General features: G+C 56.9%; 1 protein-coding gene across 1 annotated transcript; it reads right to left on the bottom strand.

Annotated features, from left to right (window-relative positions):
• Positions 1-5,591: 5,591 nt before the first annotated feature.
• Positions 5,592-21,540, bottom strand: RTN4RL2 (reticulon 4 receptor like 2). Its single transcript, XM_023654077.2, has 3 exons — positions 20,954-21,540; positions 14,133-14,614; positions 5,592-6,947 (listed from the first exon to the last, which is right to left on the bottom strand). Exons 1-3 carry the CDS (start codon positions 20,982-20,984, stop codon positions 6,198-6,200), a joined length of 1,263 nt encoding a protein of 420 aa, XP_023509845.1. The 5' UTR covers positions 20,985-21,540; the 3' UTR covers positions 5,592-6,197.
• Between the last annotated feature and the right edge of the window lie 262 nt (positions 21,541-21,802).

The following is a 21,802-nucleotide window of genomic DNA, read 5'->3' as shown; positions in this document are numbered from 1 at the left end:
TGCTTTGAGCCCAGACTCTTGGCTTCCGACACAGTGCCCTTTTGCGAAATATGAAATCAGAATTGGACAGCACCCACCAACCGGTTGGGCGGGTTCCCTGAAGACCTGCCCGGGCCTCACTGTGCCCTCTGTCCCGGACCTTGACTTTCGGAACATTCTGGTGGACGTTGATCGCGAGCGGAAGTGGGATCCCTCCAGATGAGGGGAGAGGGCGGGCGGAGGAAGCCGGGCGTGTGTGCCGGGCACTCGGTGTGCCCAGCAGGCGGCGCTGCGTGGCTGTGGCTGGGACCGGGTGGAAGGGGGCTCGAGAGCCAGACAGGGAACCCCCAAACCCCCACCTCCTACGCACTAGTTGGCCCTTTCCGGCTCTTGGCCTCCAGACCCCTACCCTGGCTTGCTCTGCCCTCCTTTGAGATCTCCCCACGCCTTCCCCGACCCCCACCCTCTTAAGCGTTATCTCCAGCCCCACCGACCCTCGAGACGGAAGGAGGGGGCCTCGACGCTTGTCCCTGCCCAGCGGGGGCTTGGGACTGGGTGGGAGATGCTGGCAGAAGTCTTGGCCTCCTGGGGGAGGGGTGTCTTCTCACTCCCCCCCCCCCCAACTCCCGGGGCGGGGCGGGGGTGCGGGGAGGCGGGGGAGGGGGCTGGGCAGGGGCGGAAGCGAGCTAGAGCCGTGTTTGTCGCGGCGCTGCCGAGTGGAACAGATGGCTGGGGAGGGGAGAGGGTACGTGGCGGGGAGGAGGAGGGGTGCGGGGGCCGGAGGATGAGGAACGAGGAATTTCGACGCCCCGAGTCTCCCAGGAGAAGCCCTCCTCCCCATCTCTTCCCAGAAAGAGGGGCGGGCCAGCGCCTGCCTTTTTCCCCCGGGAAGCCCTGGCCTCTGGCCCGCGGCAGCCCCCGCTGCGCGTCCTCCACTCCAGGGCGCGCCCCTCACCCCCGGGTGCCCCCGCGGGGGCCGGGCGGGCGGGGTCGGGGCAGCAAGGAGCGGCCGGGTCGCAAGGGTTAACGGGGACGCACTCCGAGGGGCGAGGGGGCGGCGGGAAGCGGGCTCCCAAGCTGGGAGCGAGTTCAGGGATCGTAAATAGCTGAGGGAAAACGTGTTAATTGGAACTTTATGCAGATGAGCTGGGACCTGGAGGTTGGGGGCAGAGGGAGGAAGGTCAGAGGGGTGCTGGGCCAGAGCCGAGTTCCCAGAGTTCCCAGCGGAGGGGTGGAGGGCTCTGGCCGGGCCAGTGAGAGGTGTGTACCTGTATGTCGGTGCGTTGAACCACCAGGGAGGGCCGCTGGTCCCTGGGGATGAGAGGTTTCCTCCCTGACCCTCCGCCCCAGAATCGGGGTGTGGGACTCTTTCAGGGTCTCCACATCCCGGGACCAGAAGCTAAGTGTCTCAGGTCGCCACGAGGAGGGTGGGGGCACCCTGCAAGTGTCTGTCTCCGCTTGTGACTGCTTACCTTGGAAGTCACCTTCGCTGTGTCCCTCCACCCCCCCCCCCCCATCCGTCTGGATGTCCTCTCCCTCTGCCTCCTCCATCCTTTATTCCCCATCCCTCGCATCACCCTCTCCACGCAGGAGTTTTGTCTGTAACTTCCACCAAGGGTGGTGGGGGAGGGGGATAATTTTTCTCCCCGTGTTTTCTCCTGTCTGTCTGCCCCCCAGGGACCATTCCCCCTTTGAGATGTTTCTCAGCCTTCAGAGGACTTCATAACCCACCCTCACTTGTTAAAATGCAGATTCCAGGGCTCCCTTAGACATCTGAGTCAGCAGGTCCGAGGGGCTTGGGAATCTGCATTTAGCAGCTTCCCACCTAAATCAGATGTAAAAGACCTTCCTTTTTAGAAATCTTGTGCAGGGAATTGGTGGGCTGGAAAGACTGGGCAGGCTTCCTTCAACCGCCCTTCCCTCCCAACCGTTCCTCCAAGCTCCTGACCTCCCCTCTGCTCTGGGATGCTTGTCTCTGCTTCAGGGGGTGGAGGGGCTGCCAGGAAGGAGGGAAGGCAGGATGGCAGGAGAAGGAGAAAGGAGAGTGAGGCTGCACTTAGCTCTTCTCCCTGTGAGTGGAGTCTTCCCCTTCTCTGCTGCCTCCTTCCCTTGCTCTCCCTCAGCTGCTCCATCTTCCTCTCTTACTCCACCAGCCTTGCCTCACCTTCTGGATTCCCTTCCCCCTCCTCATCCAAAGTTTCTAGCAAGGCCAGAGGATCTTGGAGTGGGCAGTTTCAATTTTAGTGGGGGAATGGCAGAGCCACCCAAAGACCACCCCCCCCCAAACCAAAGAGACAGAGGCACCTCTGGGGTTGGAAGAAAACAGAAGGAGGGAGGTGGGACTTGAGAAAAAATAATAATTACAGCAAACATGTAGGTCACCTTTCCACACTCCCCACAACAAGGCATTTAGACAGGTGCTATTACCCCAAGGTTATAAATGAAAGCAAAATGCAAAACTGAGGTTCAGAGAGGTTAAGTAACTTGCCCAAGGTCATACAGTAAGTGGGAGAATAACTAGGTCATTCACCCTTCTACTTCCCCCAAATCATTTCTCCACAGGCTGCTGGGTGCTGACCCAGGCCTGCCTCCTCTGCCCCACCTCCAGGAGCAATGCGGATGGGGAAGGGCATCATGTACATAGATGAAAGGAGATGCTCAGGTTTCGGAACATCTGACAGGTCTGGCTGGAAGCATTAAAAATTCATGTAGAAACCTGACCCCAGCTGGACCTTGGGCCTGCCACCTGGACTGTCCCTGGCCTTGTGGCCTCTCAGAGCCCGGTGGGCAAATTTCCCTTTGGCAGTGTCCTGGGAGCCCCAAGTCTTTCTGTTTCATAGGAAAGGAGTCCTCTCACAGATTAGGGAGCTAAAGTCAGGAGCCAGCAGCTCAGAGAGCAGGGCTGAGAGCCCTCCCCGCACCCCGAGTGTAAGAACCTTAGAGGCTTAAGGGCTTATAAACCTTGTCATCTGGCATGTCCTTCTAGTCCTCTCCCCAGGCACATTGATGTTCACTCTCAGTTTAGGTGGACAGAGCCTGGGTGTGATTCCCAAGGTGGCCAGTTGGGGGCAGCCATCTGCTTAGAGGAAGCCTGAGCCTGAGCCTGAGCCTCTAGCCGCAGCTTTGAAGGACAGTGAAAGAACCCTCATGGATAATGTCAGAGAGATGTCCTTTGGGCCTTGGGGAAGGACTCTGTCATCTGAGGAGAGGAAGGGACTCTCTCGGGGGAGATTGAGGAACTTCAGGAGAGTTCAAAGGAGGTTTGCGGGTTTCGAGTGCATGACAACTGATGGCCAGCATGAGACAATCATTCTACCTGGAGTGGAGATGTAGGATGAGGCCATGAGAGAAAAAGTCAGAAAGGCCATTGGTACCTGACTCTGAAGGATCTTTGATGCTTTGCTAAGATGCTTTATCTTTAACCTGTAGGCAATAGGGAGCCATTGTAGGTTCCTGCATGACATGATGACATCCTGCAAATTCTGGTCAGGTGAATCTGGCCACCATGGGCAGGCTGAGTGGGAGAGAGAGATTGAATGTAGGAAAACCAGAGAGGAGGTTACTGCTATTTTCCTTGATATTCTAGGCACGAGGTAACGAGGAGATGGAGCAGGGAGATGGTGGGGGAACGGAAAGGAAGAGACGGGTTGGGGCCCCGGAGGGGGACTGGTTGAGTGAGTAGATATAGGAGGTTAGAGAAAGGGAGGAGTTAACTATAAGTAGGCTGGATGTCTGGCAGACAAGAGAATGCAGAATGTGAGCACACTCACAAAATGCGGGAGGTGAATGAGTTTTGTTTCTTTCAGAGATGGGGAGTTTTGGACAAGTCCCTTCCCCTCTCTGGGCCTCAGTTTCCCCATCAGAGTACTGGTGGGGATGAAACTGGGTGGCCTTGGAACTCCCTCCTGTTTGAGGGTGTGTGGTTCAAGGCTGTAAATCTGAGTTGTTGGGAGCTACTGGGGGTCCGTGCGTGTGAGATCTCTGGGGGTGGTCTCTGCGCAGGGTCCTGTTTGAGCAGCCATGCCTGCATAGCAGTATTTGGGGTGCATCTGCCTGTTTGCGGGCCCTGTGGGTGTTGGCGTGCCTACATGTGCTCTGTAGCTCCGCTTTGTGTGAGTGTGTGTGAGCGTGGGTGTGCACGTGATGGGCGTCCGTGGGTCTGTCTGGGCTGGTGGGGGCGGGGGTGGTGGGAAGCAGCTTTGCTGCAGGCTTCTTCCTGAGGCTCACACACTCCTCTTGCTTTCGCTGTTCTGAAATAGCATCTGGACCGAAGGCCCATGAATATTTCACAACGATAATTCTGTGACCTGGACAGCCTGCTTGCGATTTACCAGCATCCTCCCTCCCCCTGCCCAGGCCCCGGCAGTCTTTCCTCCATCAGCGCTCTTGCCTGGCTGGTCCCCTAGTCCCACTCACCAGCCTCCTCAAAACTAGCCTGACACAGGCTCCTGGGAGACCCCAGACTCTGAGCTCCCCAGGTTCCTAAGGACCTAGCTGCTCTCACTATCTGCTCCGGCCCCCCTTAACCAAAGTCCACTTGCCTTGAGCCTTAGATGCGGACACCTTCCCGTTTCGGTTCCTCTTCTTGCCATCCTTCTGACTTGCCTGGCTAGAGTCACAGAATCTCAGCTTCCATCCTCCTTGAGCCCTGCCATCTGGGTCCCCTCTGTCTGTTCATTCCCACATCCCAAGTTAGTTTCTTAATCCTAGATTTAAACCATCTGAAGTTCTCCCAAGTTGCTTCTGTCTGATGAGCTTCACCCCTAACCCCCATCCCAAGTCCTTCTAGCCCAGCTATTTTCTTTCCCCAGCCTCTCCACACACTGGAAAGATGAAGCTTCCGATCACACCTAAGCCGGAAATGTGCCCCAACTTGGGATTCTTGTCCCTGTGATCACGCTACTCCACTGGTCTCTCCTCTAACCTGCTTGGAGAACTGCTCCTCTGACCTGGTCCATCCCTGATGCTTTCTACCTCACAAGTAGGAAAAGAGACCGTTTGTCGACAGGGTTGCTGTGTACAGCTGTGCAGGCTGTACACTGCACAAGGGCACTCAGCCGAGGGGGTAAGTGTGAGCTGAAACCCAGCCTTAGGCTCTGCTTGCTAAGGAGTTGGCTCTGGCGTGGGGCTGGGTGCCCTTGAGAAAGAGGTGCCCTTTTTCAGATCTGCCCAAAGCCATGCTTGGGCTGGCTGTAACCATGGATGTCTATGTTACTCCTCCTTGCAGGGGAAGGTGGGAACTGCTCTTCTTTCCTGGGAGGGAGCTGTTAGCCAGGCTGGAGGTCTTCCCCAGGCTGAGCTCCTGAGGCGCCAGACAACTCAGGGTGGGCTGTAGCTGCTTCTCCTGGACAAATGCGGAGGTGAGGTGCCATCAGCACACATCCCTGGCTGTCAGATTTCACCCAGCCTGCCTGGGACTCCAGGGTCTCATTCCTCTTCCTCAGCCTTCAGCTTCTTGTCATGGGGGAGCAGCACACTCGCTCCAACCAGCAAGAAGTGCTTGGATGGCACAGAATGGCTCCCCTCCTGTAACCCTCCTGGCCTTAAAATTCTTTTGGCCCTAAGCCCCTTACCCACTTCGGAGGTGCTGAGCCAACAAATCTTACAGAAGGTAAAATAATAGAATTTTTTAATAAATTTTTTTTTCCCAAACAACTTCTGTTGATCTTCACCACACAGGGGCCATGGTGGAGAGGGAAGTTCTCTCCAGGCACCCTAAAAAGTGTCCAGGGTAGACTTAGGAGAAAAGTATTCCTCCAGTGTCGGGAGGTTGAGGGGGGCTAGGATAAGCAGGGGCCTGGGGTTAGCCTGGCCCCACTGAGGCATCCCTCCAAAGGGCTCCTGGGCGGGGCTCCCATCTCGGGAGCTTCCAAAGGCTCTGCTGGTGGAAGATGCTCTGCAGACAAAAGTCCCTCTCTGGTCCACTGTGGGCACTGGGAGAAGGGGTCAGCGGCTGCCTGGGGTGCCCCACCCCAGCCTTGGGATGGGAACAAGTTAATGGCTAGAATTGAAGACAACAGGGCATAGCCACCGGACACGCCTTCCTTGGGCTGCTGTAAGCCAGCAGCCCAGGAAGCAGGCAGTGGCGACCTGGTCCCTGGGGAAGAGAGAGAAGGGACAGGAAGGCAGCTAGGCCAGGGGCGGGGTTGGGGCCAGATCCCCAGCTGGGGATGGGGGCTGCGGGGGGCACAGTGGCCTCTACAGTCTCAGCACCGCAGTCAGAGGTGGTGGGGCGCCAGGAGCAAGAGGCAAAGCAGAGGCGTGCGGAGCCTGGCGGAGAGCGCAGGGCCGCGGGAGTCCGGGGGCGCCTGGCACGCAGCGCCAGGGCACGTCTGCTCGCCACGCTGGTCCTCGCCCCCGTAGCCTCCCCAGTAGTCGTCCTCCGTGGGCGCGTCCCCGCCCTGGCGCCCCCGCGGGTCTTCGGCGGGCAGGTCTCGGTAGAGAGTGGAGGGGTCGGCGGGGGGCGCCCCGGCCTCGGCCACCCCGTACAGGTGGTTGGAGGAGCTGTTGCCGCGGGCGCGACTGCCCGGGCGCGTGGGCGCCGCCGGAGGGCACGCCTGGAAGTCGGCCTCGCGGAGCGCGCGCAGGTCTCGGCCCTGGCGCTCCGGGGGGGTGGCACAGGTCACGTCGGAGCTGGACACGCGCGCGCGCTGGAACCAGGCCCAGAGCGGCCGCGCGCGGCAGTCGCACGCCCAGGGGTTGGCGTTGAGCCGCAGGAACTCGAGCGCCGGCAGGTCGGCGAGCGCCTCGCCGGGCAGCGAGGCCAGGCTGTTGTTGAACAGGTAGAGGATGGTGAGGCGGCTGAGGCCGCGGAAGGCCGCGCGGTGCACGCCCTGCAGCCGGTTCCCGTGCAACAGCAGCCGGTCCAGGCTGCCCAGGCCGCGGAACACGTGCTCCGTGAGCAGCCGCAGGCGGTTCCCGTGGAGGAAGAGGTGGCTCAGGTTGGCCAGGTCCGCGAACAGGTCATCCTGGGGAGGGGAGGGGGGAGAAGAAGAGAGTGGTCTTGAGACGGGTGGAGATTTCTCCCGCGGGCCTGGAGAAGAGGAAGGAAGGGGAGCACTGTAGAACAGAAAGGATTTGACCTTTGGATTCATAGGGTCCTGGGTTCGAATCCTGCCTCCTCTAACCTACTTAGAGTTTGATGTGGGAAAAGCACTATGGTTGAGGGCAGGGCTTCTTAAACTTTACAATCCCCTGTAGACCCTTGAGCGCTGCCCCCAGAGCTCCTGATTCAGCAGGTCTGGGGTGGGGCCCGAGAATCTGCATGTCTTTACAAGTTCCCGGGAGACGGTGCTGCTGCTGGTGGGAGGACCAGGCTTGCAGAATGAGAACCTCGGGTTTGGTTAAGCTGCAGACTGGGGAGCTAGATTTCCTGACTTCAAATCCCGAATCTATCATTAACTGACTGCTACTTTGGGCAAGGCACAGTATCTCTGTGACTCACTGTCTTCATCTGTAAAATGTGCAGATTAAATGCAACGACATGTATTAAGGTGCTTAGAACGAGGTTTCCATGTGGTTGGCATTCTGCGAGTTAGCCATTATTGTTAAGTTGGCCAAGCCAGTAATCTCTCTGAGCCTCTTTCGTCATCTATAAAATGGGGATGAGTGTACCTCCTCGTGGGTTTGTTCTGAGGATTAAAGCAGACAAGCCCACATAAAGATCAGATGGGCAAGCGCCTGGTGCACCAGGATTCGGTCCAGGGACGAAGCCCACAGGATCAGGAGTCAGAGCCCGGGGATCCAGTCCAGCTTGGCGGCTTCCCATCTGCGTTCCTTTGCACAAGCTATTTAGCCTCATCGAGCCTCAGTTTCCTCAGTATAACTTGGAGAACAACGCCCTCAGCACCAGGCGGAGGGAGGGCTAGATGAGATCATGCTGTAAGGATACAGTACCCGGTGGGCACGTAGACCACCATCCATAAATGGTGGTTATTATGACACTAGGGTTTCAGTTAGAATTAGGTCCCATCCCTTTTTCTCTTGCAGAGGAGCCCAAAAGTTCTGCTACTAGGCTGGGCCATTAAGGAGACCAAGTGTCAGCTCCACTCCCCAGAGGCAGAAGGGGAGGGGAGGGAAGCCTGCTGCCTGGTGCCCTGCATTAGTGCCCTCCTTAGAGGGGCTGTCCCCTCTGCCTGGGGCTGGGGAGTCCCCAGATCAGGCCGTGTTAGTGCTGCAAGGCCCTTGAACTGTGGTTCAGAATTAACGTGGGTGGGGATGTGGGGAGGGGGCTGGAGGCTGCATTTTAACCAGCTCCCCAAGGTATTGGTGATGATCAGCCGGACCTGGGAGTCAGTGCTTCAGGGGCCACGGGCCCAGCCCACTTTTTACCGAGGAGAGCCCTGAGACCCAGAGAGATGAAGGGCTTGCCAGAGAGGGGACCAGAACCCCAGGACTGAGGCCCTTCCCTCTTGTGCAGGACGTCACCGTGGTCAGCAGGCCCAGGAGGTCTGCTTCTTGGGGAGTCGAGCATCGTATCTGCCCAAGCCAGCTCACCCTGGGGTCCTGTTTCCTGGCTGTGGTGCTCCCACCCTTCCCTGCCTGGGGAGGTGAGCCCCCCCACCCCACCCCAGAGCCTGACTGGAGGCTCCCAGTTGGGGGGAGGGCATTGACTCCCAGCCCACACCCACAGCCTCCACCTTCCTGAGCTCCTGCGTGTTCTCGCCCCCTCCCATCTGGCTTCCGCGCTCTCTGCTACAGGAACTGAGCCTGCCAAGAACCCTCCTCTTGGCCACATTGAGATCCGTCCCTTCAACCTTCTCCACTGCCTGTGACACCAGCGTTCTCTGCCCCCTGCCTCCCGGTCCATGCCCAGCTCAGGTCTCCTGTGGGCTCCCTGCATCACCGTGACCTCAGCCTGGCCCAACTTGGTCTGGTGCCCTTGTCCTTCTTTCCTGGTCCCCGAAGTGGGCTCTGAGTCCCTTCCACTCAAACACCTAATTAGGGTTTCTTTTTTTTATGGAGTGTCAGCAAGACTAGGACATACCCAGAGATACCTGGTCAGAGGATCAATATGCGGGGTGGGGGGGGTAGAAGGAGCAGAGGTAATGGACACCTTGGGGACTTCAGAACATCAGGAAGGGACGACCCCAGGTTCAGGTGCCTAGGGAATTTAGGCACCTTTGACCCACAGCCCCACTTTATGGGTGAAAAAGTTATTCGATTCTAACCTCCTCCCCTTGCTTTTTTCCCTGTGTAGAAGCCGTGTCCCTCCCTCTCTGGGCCTCAGCCTGGGGGGGTCTATTCCCCCTCCCCCATCCAAGCTGTTGCCAAATCCCACTGCCACTTCCTCAGCTGCAGTTTTCAAATCCGGTCCTTCCTCTCGCCGCCCTTAAAACCATTCTCTGTGCATTAATAAGCGCTTGACTTTCACAGCCCTCGCCCTCCCCCACCACTCTCCCTATGGCCCCCTCCCTCTGGGCTGGGAGCATCTGCTAAAGTCATCCTCTTCCATTTCGAAAACCACATTTCCCTCACCTCCCCCCCCGCCGCCGGTTCACAGCTCTCTGCATCCATTTGGAATCTCAATGCAGCATCCCTGCCCCGCCACTTCCCCTGGACAGCATCCTATTCTTAACCTTGCCTTCCTCCAACTCCCAGCTCCAGTATCTGGCACTAATCACATCAGCTGCTGGGCTGTGTGACCTTGGGTAGCTCTAGGCACCTCTCTGAGCCTCACTTTGATCGTCTGTGAAACACGGGACTTGAGATAGTTGATCCTCAAGATCCCATCCTCATCTGATATTTATGAGTAAGTGAGTCCTGGAATGTACCTCATTCATTCAACAAAGCTGTATTGAGCGTCTACTCTGTGCCAGGCACCCCCACTCAATCTATGCTGGGTATCATCGTCAACATCCACGTCAGCAACGTCAAGCAGCTGACTTACTGAGCTCTCACCATGCACCAAGTTCGTGCTATACAGACCCCATGTAGTAACCTAATCAGCACAATGCTAGGAGGAAGGTAATATTATTCATCCCCTTTCAGAGACTAGGAGAGGGAGGCTCAGAGTAGGCGAGTGACTTGCCTAGTGGCCAAGAGCTCTGTGTAGTGGATTGCAGGCGTGAACTTGGAGACAGGGCTCTGAACAGCTACACCCTGGAGTCAGACACTTTGGCCAGTTCTAGACTGTGCCCTTTACTAATTGAGTGACCTTGGACTGGTGCCTGGACTTCACTGAGCCTCAGCGTCCTTGGCTATTAGATGGGGGAAATGTTGCTTACTCTGAACCAGCCATCATGCCGAGGCCCTTTCAAGTAGCATCTCCTTTAATCCTCACAACGAATCCCCCCCAAGGAACAGGTCATTTCCTCCCTTTTATGGATGGGTCCATTGAGGCTCAGAGGGGTTAAGTAACTTGCCAAAGCCACAGAGCAAATCAGAGGTGGGGCTGGGATTCAAACTTGGACCTGCCTGAGTACACAGACTGCTCTTACACAACATGCAGGCTGCCGTAATGATTAAAAGAGAGAACGGGTGTCTCTATCATCTGGTTCCACTCCAGATACGCTCCAGGAGAGCAGGGACTCTGTTTTTGTTCACTCTGGAATCCATGGCACCCAGAACACTGCCTGGCATGGAGTGATGCTCAATAAACGTGTGTTGATGAATGCACCCCGCTGGCAAGTGCCTGGCACACAGCAGACAGTTTATAAGAACCTCCACCCCACCCCACTTCCTTTCCACCTTCCTCACCCTGAACAGCTGTGGTCCTCTGCCCTCCTCCGGAGCTCTCCGCTCGGGGGAGGCCCGGCTCCATCTTGGGTCACACTCGCATTCTGCGGATTGCAGCCCAGCCTGCATGTCCTCACCTGCCTGGGGCACCTCCCAGCCTAGTCTCTCCAGGCAGTTCACAGGCAGAGGCTGCCTCTGTTTCTCCTCTATAAAGGACCAGGTGTGGAGATGCGTCCTTCCCATGATGCCCCATACCATTCATGCCAGGGATGTGCAGAACAAACACTTCCCATCTCGGAAGACCCCAGCGTCCACTCAAGGTCTCCTTTGCCCAGGCCTTTCCTGATCCCAGACCCTGGCTGCCATTCATGCCCTGGGAGTCGATGGAGGATGAGGTCATGATGACATGTGCTTTATATAGGCTAACTCTTTTACTCTTTACAGTCATTCTTTGTGGAAGGTATTATTTTTATTATTCCCATTTTAAGGTTGAGGACACTGAGATTCTGAGAGGGAAGGCACTTGCCTAAAGCTAAATAAGTCAGAAAATAGCAGAGCAGGGATTTGAACTCAGGCCCCAGATTCCTCATTCTGAACAACTAATACACACTGGTGAGGAGGCCAGGGTCTCAATACTAACAATAATAGTAATAATGGCACCTATATATCCAGTATGCTGAATTTTTTTTAAATATTGGCACCTGAGCTAACAGCTGTTGCCAGTCTTCTTTTTTTCTTTCTCTCCAAAGCCCCCCAGTACATAGTTGTATATTCTAGGTGTAGGTCCTTCTGGTTGTGCTATGTGGGATGCTGCCTCAGCGTGGCCTGATGAGCGGTGCTAGGTCGGTGCCCAGGATCCGAACCGTCGAAACCCTGGGCCGCTGAAGCCGAGCACGTGAACTTAACCACTCGGCCATGGGCCGGCCCCCGAGTGCACTAAATTTTAATCTTCACTAAACGTCTTAGATAAGTATTAATATTAAGTACCATTATGATCGCTGTCTTATAGATGAGGAAATGGAGAAGGAGAGATTGTCCAGTCATATAGGAGGTAGGATTTGAACTTGGGTCTGGTGGACTCCACAGCGTGTGCTTTCAAAGATGAGCCCACACAGTCTGAATACGACCCTCCTGCTCCAAGACAGAGCCTAGTGGAGAGTTCTGAGTGATGAAAATGGCCTGAAACGTCATCAGACCAGGCAGGCTCAGGTACCACCAGCAATTCCCAGTTATGTGGCCTCAGAAACTTCATTCATTGTCCCTGTTGTCCCTACTGCCCGGCTGTTGCGAGGTTCAGTGTGATTATGGGAACACGTCGGCCCCAGTCACATTTATGTTTAGAGGCCTTCTATCTACAAAGTCTGGGACCTTGGGCTTCAGCTTCCTTATTTGTGTGGAGATGCAGACAATCTCCCCACAGGGCTGTAGAATGCAATGAGGGGGCTGAGCGCACTTTGTAAACGGGGAGGTGTCAGGCAAATAGAAAGGAAAGAAAAGGGAGGGGGTATTGTGGGACCCACCCATGGCCTCAGGATAATCCTTGAAGTTGACCCAAATCTCCAGGATGGGGTCCAAGATGGGCTCTTTCCCCAAGACCAGTGCTAAATGAGGCTTGCTTCTTTTTTTAAAATAGGATTTTTAACAAGCATTTATATAGTGCTCACCGTATGCCAAGCACTAGTCTAAATGCTTTACAAATTATTCATGCACTTAACGCTTAAAAATCCCTTGGAGATGGGTGCTGTTGCTACCCCCATTTTGCAGATGGAAAAACTGAGGCTTAGGAAGGTTAAAAAAATGTGAGACACTTGTAAGTGGCAGAGATGATACCTGTAAAGTCCTTAGCATAGTGGCCGACACATAGTGTGCCCTCTAACTGGTGGTGGGTGCTATTATTATTATTATTTTTTTTTTTTGAGGAAGATTAGCCCTGAGCTAACATCTGCCGCCAATCTTCCTCTTTTTGCTGAGGAAGACTGGCCCTGAGCTAACATCTGTGTCCATCTTCCTCTGCTTTATATGTGGGACACCTGCCACAGCATGGCTTGACAAGTGGTGCATAGGTCTGCACCCGGGGTCCGAACTGGCCAACCCCAGGCCGCCAAAGCGGAACATGCAAACTTAATGGCTGTGCCACCAGGCTGGCCCTGGGTGCTATTATTATCATTGTTTATGCACTAATAATAATAACATGTGACATAGTTTTCCAACATATTATGTATTTTACTTGCCTCTCTCTCCCACTAGAATGCTCTCTCTGTGAAGCCAGGGAGCTTGGTCTGTTTTGTTCAATGCTGTATTCTCAGCACCTAACTTATAGTGAGAGCTCAATAAATGTTTGCTAAATTAGTATTACTATTGTTACTATCATTAGCAAGATCAGCCCTGACCTGATTTTCAAACAGCATGTTGGTGACCAGCCTGGGGCGGGGAGGAGGAAGTGCCTGCCAGGTTTATGTGGGGAGAGGGGAGAATTTGGATATCTTTGTCCCCTTCCAGCCAGAGGCTGTGTGGCCGGGACGATTTTCTCCCAGAGTGGTTTGGCGGGTGTGTTATTGCTTCCTGGAGAAATAGAATGGGAGGATTTGACTGTCAAACAGTCAGCATAACAACAACAATAAACAATATTTAGATCAATAATAATAACAATAAATAGCAATTACTGGTATTCCTTCCGTTTTCAGAGCATCCATTTTCCAGCTGCTTAATAGGTCTTTTCCCTTTTTTCTCTTTTGCCCTTGCACTGAGATGGCAGGTTGGGGGGGATGGGAATCTACAAAGAGTAGGTTTTCCCCTGGTCCTATTATCCAGCGAGTTGGAGAGAGGTGGCACCTTCTATGGGACGCCAGTTGCAGTGGCTCTGTGCTGGGTCTAGCTCCACCTCCCGTGATGTGGGAGGGCGTGGGGTGGGTGAGAGAAGCAGCCACAGAGGCCTCCGGGCTGGGGTGCCTGGAGAGAGCAGAGTCCCCCGAAGGCAAACAAGGGGCGAAGGAGAGAGTACCGAAAGAGACACATACTCACACCCAGACAGACATGGGGGTGTGTGTGTGGAGTGGGCGTGTGAAGGGAGACAGACAGAAGAGGCAGAAGACACATGGGGGAGGCAAGTTAGTGCGAGAGACAGAGAGGGACAGAAAGGGACAGACAGACAGACAGGCAGAGGCAGAGGGAGACAGATGGGGGGATGGGGAGTTAGTGAGAGAGAGGCAGCAAGGGACCCAGACAGGTGTAGACAGACAGAGGAAGACAAAAGAAAGAAAAGCCCCTGGAGAAAGTAAGAAGGACAGAAACTTAGAAAAGACATAGAGAAATAGAGAGAGATGCTGAGGCAGCAAGGGTGGCCTGGGGACACCCACAGGGACAGAGGAGGTGAGAGGCTGGGGGAGAGAGGAACGCAGAAGAGGACCACGTGCATGTGTGTGCATGTGTGTGCGTGTGTGCCCGTGCACAGGTGCGCTGGGGCGGGGCAGGCTCACCTGTAGGTGGAGCAGGCTGTTCTCCTGGAGGTAGAGGTACTGCAGGCTGACCAGGCCGCGGAAGATGTTGCCGGGCAGGCTGCTGAGCTGGCAGCGGTAGAGATGCAGCGACTGCAGGCGCTCCAGACCCTGGAAGGTGTCAGGCTCCAGAGAGCGCAGGTGCCGGTTGTCGCCCAGGTCCAGCTCCTCCAGGGCCTGCAGGTGGCGGAAAGTGCCCGGGTAGATGGTGGAGAGGTTGTTGGAGAAGAGCCACAGGGTGAGCAGGTTGGGCCCGAAGGTGCCCGGCCGCAGCGTGCGGATGAGGTTGTTCTGCAGGAAGAGTCGCTGCGTGCTGGGCGGCAGGGACAGCGGCACTGAGGAGAAGTTGTTGGCCTGGCAGCTCACGGTGGGCGGGGACGAGTAGCAGGTACAGAGCATGGGGCAGCTGGGGGCCGCTGGGGGCAGGGCCAGGAGCATCAGCAGGAGGCAGGCCGAGGCGGGACCTGCCGGGAGAGGGAGAGCAAGGTGCTCTGGATGGGCTGCCAGGGTGGGAGAGCCAGCGGGGGGCCTACCCATCCACCCAAATGGCCTGGAGCCTGGCACTCCTAGGTCAGGTGCTTCTGGGTGCAACCTCAGAGATGCAGGAGGCCCTGGCCACTTCCACTTTTTGAGGCTCCTGGTATATTAAAAAGCGAAGAAATGCCAAGAGGACATTGTAGAAAGTGCTGTGACAGTGTTGAAAGTTGTTTCATGAGTGACCGTCGTCTTTCATTCCTGTTTTCACTATGGTCGGTTTCCCTGTGTTAACTGTCAGGACTTCTCAACCTTGGGTTTTTTTTTTTTTATAGACAACTCTGCTTTTTTTCGTTGTTGTTGACTTTTTTTTAAAGATTTTTTTTCCCTTTTTTCTCCCCAAAGCCCCCCGGTACATAGTTGTATATATTTTTAGTTGTGGGTCCTTCTAGTTGTGGCATGTAGGATGCCACCTCAGCATGGCTTGATGAGCGGTGCCATGTTCGTGCCCAGGATCTGAACCGGCGAAACCCTGGGCTGCTGAAGCAGAGAGTGTGAACTTAACCACTCGGCCACGGGGCTGGCCCCTTGACTTTCTTTTTTTAAAGATTGGCACCTGAGCTAACAACTGTTGCCAGTTTTTTTTTTTTTTATTATTATTATTCTCCCTAAAGCCCCCCAGTACCTAGTTGTAGATTCTAGTTGTGAGTGCTTCTAGTTGTGGCATGTGGGAGGCCGCCTCAGCATGGCCTGATGAGCAGTGCCATGTCCGTGCCCAGGGTCTGAACTGGCAAAACCCTGGGCCTCCAAAGCGGGGCGCGCTAACTTAACCACTTGGCCATGGGGCCGGCCCCTCAACCTCGGTTTTGAGAGTTGGGCTGGATAGTTCTTTGTCGTGGGGGGCAGTCCGACAAGGAGTCCTATATAGGGTGTTTAGCAGCATCCCTGTCCTCTACCCACTAGATGCTAGTAACACCCACCCTCTCCCTGTTATGATAACCCAAATGTCTCCAGACACTGCCACATGTCCCCTGGGGAGCAAAATCGCCGCCATTTGAGAACAGCTGGAACTAATCTGAGACCCTTTGTGAATCTAAGGCTCGTGCAAAATGGCCCTCTGGCCACCCCAGGGTCTGGCCTTGCCGAGCCCCCCGGTGACCTCAGCCCTCCTCCCTCACCTTCCTGCAGCCTTCACCCTGAGAGAACCTGAGCCTCTTCATGCTGGAAGGCCCTTAGGGACCAGGGGGCAGTGGGTCTCTAACTGGGGCCCCCAGCCCCAGAATCAGCCCACGGTCCCGAGAGAATGCAGCTTCCCCGGCCCTGCCTGTGCAGAATCTGAATTCCTGGAGGGAAGCCCTGGAATCTGCATTTTACACCCCAGGCTCTTTTCATTCACAGTCACTTAAAAATTTTTTTTCAAAGTAACTTTTGAAGGTTGGAAGTGGTCCAGCTTTCTTAGGATGCGGATGGAGAAGCAGGCTCAGGGAGGCCCAAGGGCCTGGGGGCTAAAGAGCTGTGTCTAGGCCCCCGTGTCCCTGTGCCATAGCAGGGGTGCAGGGCCCTGCACCCTTTGCTGTCCCCCGCTTTCTTGCCCTCACTGCAGCTGATCATGGTCTGGGCTGGAACTAGCTTGACCTCTACCCTTTATCATGACTTCCAGATGACTCCTGGGATTTTCTTCCGGCAGGTCTGCCGTGGGGCTGGGGAGCCTGCACCCACCAAAGCCAGCCAGTCATTCCTGGGCACACATCAGCTGAACACCTGCTTCAAGCAATGTGCCAGTCCTGAAAGACCGGGGGAAGACCCTGTCCTTGGACCCAAGGACCTGAGATTCTGGGGTTCAGAGACCAGGTGGGCGGAGGGGGCAGGGGAGACTGAGGGGTGGGTGACTTTAAATGATGTCTTCTGCTCAGAGGTTGCTGTGTGTGACTGCATGTGTGTGAATGCGTGCGTGTAAATATGTGTGTGTGATTTGGGGGAACGGTGTGAGCGCGGTGGTGCTCACTACATGAGGTGCTGCTGAGCAAGGGGTGTGCGCACAGCCCGACAGACCCTGGGTGTGGCACGGGTATCACGGATGCTCCGGTGTGCCTGCCCCCATGGGAGAACACAAGTGCAGGGTGGGGGACCCCACGCCCGATGTGTGAGGTGCTCCCGCTGGCCCCCGGATTTCGGGCCCGCTCCAGCGCCGACCAGGCCCCATGGTGAGCGCCGGCCCTCCCCGTAGCCGCGGCGCCGGTGCGTGTGAACGTGTGCCGGCCGGCCTCCGCGTGTGTGTGAGTGCCGGGCCCCGTGCGTGTGTAGGCTGGGTGTGATGTAATACTCAGTGACACAGCGGCTGCTGTTCCATTCGTTCACACCACCTCCGCGTTTCTCGGCCCTTCTCACCCCTCCTCCGTGCGGCGTTTCACGATTACTTTCTCCTCCTGAGTTTTTCAGAGCCACGTGGGGTGGAGGAGCCTGTCTCTCTCACCCCTCATCCCAAGCTGGCACGGGTGGGGGGTGGAGCACATTAGGGAACCCTGGGTGGGTTTCAGGAGGGCTAAAGTTGGGGCTTCGAACAGGAGATTCAGAGATGAAAAGGTCCTCCAGGTTCACCTGATTCAAACTCTTGTTCTACTGAAGTGACAAATGGAGTTCAGAGAGGGCAGGCGACTTGCCCAAGGTCACACAGCAAAGTGGTTGACAGGGCAAGGACCAGAAAGGAGGCTTCTGATGCCTGGCCAGGGCACTTCCCTTCCTGGCAGTCACCCTCTGAGCTTGCTTCCCCAAGGACTTGACACCAGAGAAAGCCAAATCCTTCTCTGACCCATTAATCACACCCGCTATCCACAAGCTCACGAGTGTGAACTCCAAAGGATTACAGAGCTCTTCCCCCAGCCTAGGGGGCTGACTGGTACCGGGGAGAGACAGAGGGAAGAATGTGGATTCCCAGAATACTCCAGAGTCAGGGGCCAGTCCCCTGGTGACAGGGTCTCCTCCAGCCTGCAGGCTGAGTGCAGCAGGGACTGGCAAGGGCCCCCTCACTCATCCTCTTACCCACCACTCCCTGGCCCCCTACCTGCCCACATTCGGGGGGGGGAGGCTCCTCTCTTCTTTCCCCACACGACCTCCCACTTGCCACTATGTCTCCCCCCATCATGGCCCACCTCCCTAAGCTGGAGATGGTGCTCTCTGCAAGCTCTTTGAGGAGGGTCCCTGAGCAGGGGGCCCCTCTGTGACAGCTGCTGCGTAACAGTGACTCTGTTGCCATTTCTGGTCCTCGCCGCCGCCGTGCAAGGCAGCTGTAACCCAAGGAGCCTCATCCATAATTCAGGCTGCGGCTCTCACTGGAGGCGAGGAGGAGGGGCAGGTGGGGTCTCTGGGTTTCTCTGCCCCAGGCCTGGCTGGAGCGCTCCTGGGCAGAGGCAGCGGGGGCTGGTGAGCTGTGCCTTTCTCTCCCTCCTCCGCCTCTGGTTCCTGCCCAGCGTGTGCCCTTTTCCTTCTCACCACAGTCCCCTCCCCACCCCCTGCTTCTCACAGCTCTTCACTATCACTCCTCCCTCCAGACCCATATCCTCCCTCTCTTCCGGAGGACCACCCTTCCACTCCCAGCCCCTATTTTGTGAATCGCTGGCAAAGACCAGGGCAAGGTGCACAGAATGTCAGAGCTGGAAGGGGCGTACCTCAGCAGCCATCAAGAGCAAACCCCTTATTTCACAGGTAACACCATGGAGAGCTGGAGAGGGGAAGGGTCAGTTTCTTAATGAGCAGTTCAGGCCTCCTGGTCCGAATCTCTGACGGTCTGCCTTCAATATCTTTCTCGAAGCCTTTATTTCATGTCCCCACTGCAATATGGGGCGAGGAAAGCCCATTCTAACAGCCTCCTCCACCCTCGCTGCTCACCCCATCCTCTCTCCTTCCTCTTCCTTTTTTCTAAAGTCAGCAGGTGATGGCTAGAGATGCAGAGGAGTGTAGAGCAGGGACAGGTGGAAACCATCTGTTATTAAGCACCTACTGTGTGCCAGGCACTGTACTTGAACATGTCTTTATGCATAGACTACAACACAACATAATCCTCGTGAGATCAATAGGATGGCCCCCAGGTGCAGATGAGGGGCGGGAGGCTCAGAAACATGAAATGAGTTGCCTCCGGTCACGCAGCTAGTACAAGTTGGAACCCAGATTGGACAAGCGCATATCTGAAGGGACTCTCTCCAACCTTTCTTTGGGAGACCCCACATCATCCACGGAAACTGCCCCTGAGTATGAGAGACGCTGCCCTCAAAGTACAGGGAAGACAGAAATTGCGCCCAGGTGCACAGGGCTGGAGCAGCCAGGATGCAGGGCTAGGGCAAGGAAGGGACCTAGGCTCTCTGCAACGTTTCTCTCCTCGGCTCCAGGTTGTGGCTGCTCTAGGGGGCAGCCTGTTTGGGAGTCAAGAAGAGATGACCAGTGTCCAGAAGATGTGGCCAGAACTGACCAGGGGAGGGAGTGGAGAGAGGCCAGAACGTGGTATTGATCCCGGAAGGCTGAGGCCAAAAGTATCCATTCACCGAGGGACCATTGTCAAGGACTGTGCACTATCGCCCTGAGTACCAAGGCTCAGAAACAAAGTTCTCAGCCCCGGAGCTAGCCGTCCAGAGGCCCCTGTGAAAGAAGGAATTTGAGGAAGAGGCAGATGGACCCAGGGTAGAGGGCAGGAGCCAGGATGCTCAGGGCAGAGTGACTTGTGCAGAGTGGCCTTAGGAAAAGGTGCTCCCTGGAAAGGGAACCAAGGGCTGTGGCTCTGAAGGAGAGTCCCAGGGTCCCAGAAGCAACAGCTCCACACCCAAAAGACTAGGGAAGGGCTGGGGTCTGCTGGGCAGACGCTGACTGGGCAGGGGCTGAGAAGGTGGGAGCCCAGGAGCGGAATGGAGGTGGCGGCGATGCCACTGACGCAGGGGCCTGGGGAGGAACTGATGCTGGTGACGGAGGTTTAGAGCTGCTGCAAACAGCTTCTCACTCTGCCAGAATGTAACACCCCAAAATAAGCAGGCACTATGGTGGCGGCGGCAGGTTCAGACGACGAGGCCCAGAGATATAAATGGCAGCAGGGAGCCAGCCAGAGTGCCCACCCTCGGAGGCTGCCACCCCACTGGAATATCCTCCCCCTCTTCCCCTCAAGCCGCCCCCAAGGCCCTGAGCTCAGAGCTCCCGGTCTGGCCCACTGGCCACTCCCTGAGAGGGGATGTGACAGGCAGGCGCTTTGGGAATGGAGGGCTTCCCACGTGGAAGTGGTTACCAGAAGCCTCTTTGTCTCATCCCTGGGCAGCCCCCCCTGATTCCTCTCTCCCATCCCTTTCTCTTCCTCCTCCCCTTCCTTCCTTTCCAGCCCCCATCCCCATCCTGATCAACCCCCAGCCCTTCTCCCATCTATGGTTCCCAGTCCCCAACCCTAGCAGTCATCTTTGACCCTCTTCTTCTGTTCCTGACACTCCATCTCTCTATCCACCATCCCTTTCCTCCTCTGGTTTCTGATCTTCCCTCTCCCCTTACCTTCCAGGTCCCAGAGTCATAGCCCTCATGCTCTTTCCCAATACCCCCACCCCTAGATTCTGGGTCCCTGCCCCTAGTCTTCTCTCCACCCCTCCCTAATCTGGTCTACCCTCTTCCTCCATCTTCACTGGAGTCCCACTCCTTCCATGCTTTTCCCATCTAACCTTTATTCCTTCTCCTCCCTATCTCCCTCCTTCCCCTAACTACTTTCTCCATCGTTGACTGCCCCTTCCTCGCCCCCCTTCTCTCGGACCCCTTCTCCACCCTTCCCCCAGTCTCTGCCCCACACCCTTGGCTGTCACTCAGTCCGTGGAACTATCGCCTTTCCAGCGCCCTCCATCTGTCCTACCAGGGAGGGCCATTTGGATTTCCCTCTGTGCCCCCTAGCCTCCCAGACAGCCCCCTACCCACGTCCCTTGTCCTCCCAGGTGACTGGAAAGTGCTGAGGCACTGGGCACGAGGAGTTGCTGAGTCGGCGCTTCCCCAGCCGGCCGGAGTCTTCAGCGTCCCCGGAGCAGGTGGAGCCGGGACAGAAGAACCTGAGCCTCCCTCCCCTCTCCGGGCCCGGTCCGCCTGCCCCCTGCGTCCCCCCTCGGTCACGAGCTCCCTGCACATCCCGGCAGGCTCCGAGCCGGTGCGCTCCTCCAGCCGGCAGCCCTGGGGGCGGGGGCGGGGCCCCCCGGCTAAGGTTTTCCCCCTCCCCAGGCTACCCTCACCCCCCCCCCCAAACTACCCCACCCTCGCGCCCTGGGGCAGCGGGCGCCCGGGTCCCCTCCCGATGCCCTCCGCCTCGGGCAGGCTGGGGTCCCTACCTTGCAGCAGGCGCCTGAGCCCGGGCAGCATCTTGTCTCGGCGTTCGGGGGAGGGAGCGGCGGGGGGAGGGCAATCCCACTCGCTCCCTGAGCCCGCCAAACGGACGGCGGGGACTCCGCGGGGCTCCGGGAGGGCCCGGGAGTCCCCGGGCTGTGTGGCCCGGTCGCGGCGCTCTACCCTGCGCCCCCTGGGCTGCGGGCCTCGGAAGGAGCCATCGGCCCCGACGGGACGGGGCGGGGCGCGAAGGGGTGAGGTGGGCTGGAGCTGGCCGTCGACGCCAGGTGCCGGCGCCCCCCAGCAGCGCAGGCAGCGCGCGAGTCCGTCAGTCCGTCGGTCCGTGCGCCCCGGCTGCTAGCCGAGGGAGAGTGGGGACAGCGAGGATGCTCTTCCCAACCGCCCCCCCTCCTTCCCGCACTCGCTGGCTCCTCCCTCACTTCCTAGCTTGCCGACTTAACCCTTTCCTGGCCACTAGAAGGCGGGAATGGCTTTTTAGCTCCCTCCATCCTGGCCCCCTCATCCTTGGCGGCCCCGGAGGACTGCTTTCGTTCGCCTTCGTGGCTCCACGCTTTTAGGGAAATTCCTTCCTGAGGGGGTGCGATTGTGTAAGGGAACCCCGTGGACTTGTCAAGTTCCCTTCTCCCAACTTTCCCGGAGGAGAAGGGCTCCCGAGTCACCTCTCCCTCTTCACCGCGTCTCCGGCACCCCTGTCCGGGCCTCCAGAGTTTCTCTATCCGGGGAGAGCTCCGAGATTCCACTTTCCCTCCCGTTCCCAGACCCCAAGTCCAGATCGTGTACGACTATAAGAATAGTATGTGCAACTTTGTGTGTGCAAGATCGCGTGCATGGGA

The sequence above is a fragment of the Equus caballus genome, chromosome 12 (assembly GCF_041296265.1).
Source record: "Equus caballus isolate H_3958 breed thoroughbred chromosome 12, TB-T2T, whole genome shotgun sequence".
In the NCBI taxonomy this organism is placed as follows: Eukaryota; Metazoa; Chordata; class Mammalia; order Perissodactyla; family Equidae; genus Equus; species Equus caballus.
The sequence above is the reverse complement of the archived record's forward strand: the minus strand, read 5'-3'. Positions and strand labels throughout refer to the sequence as shown.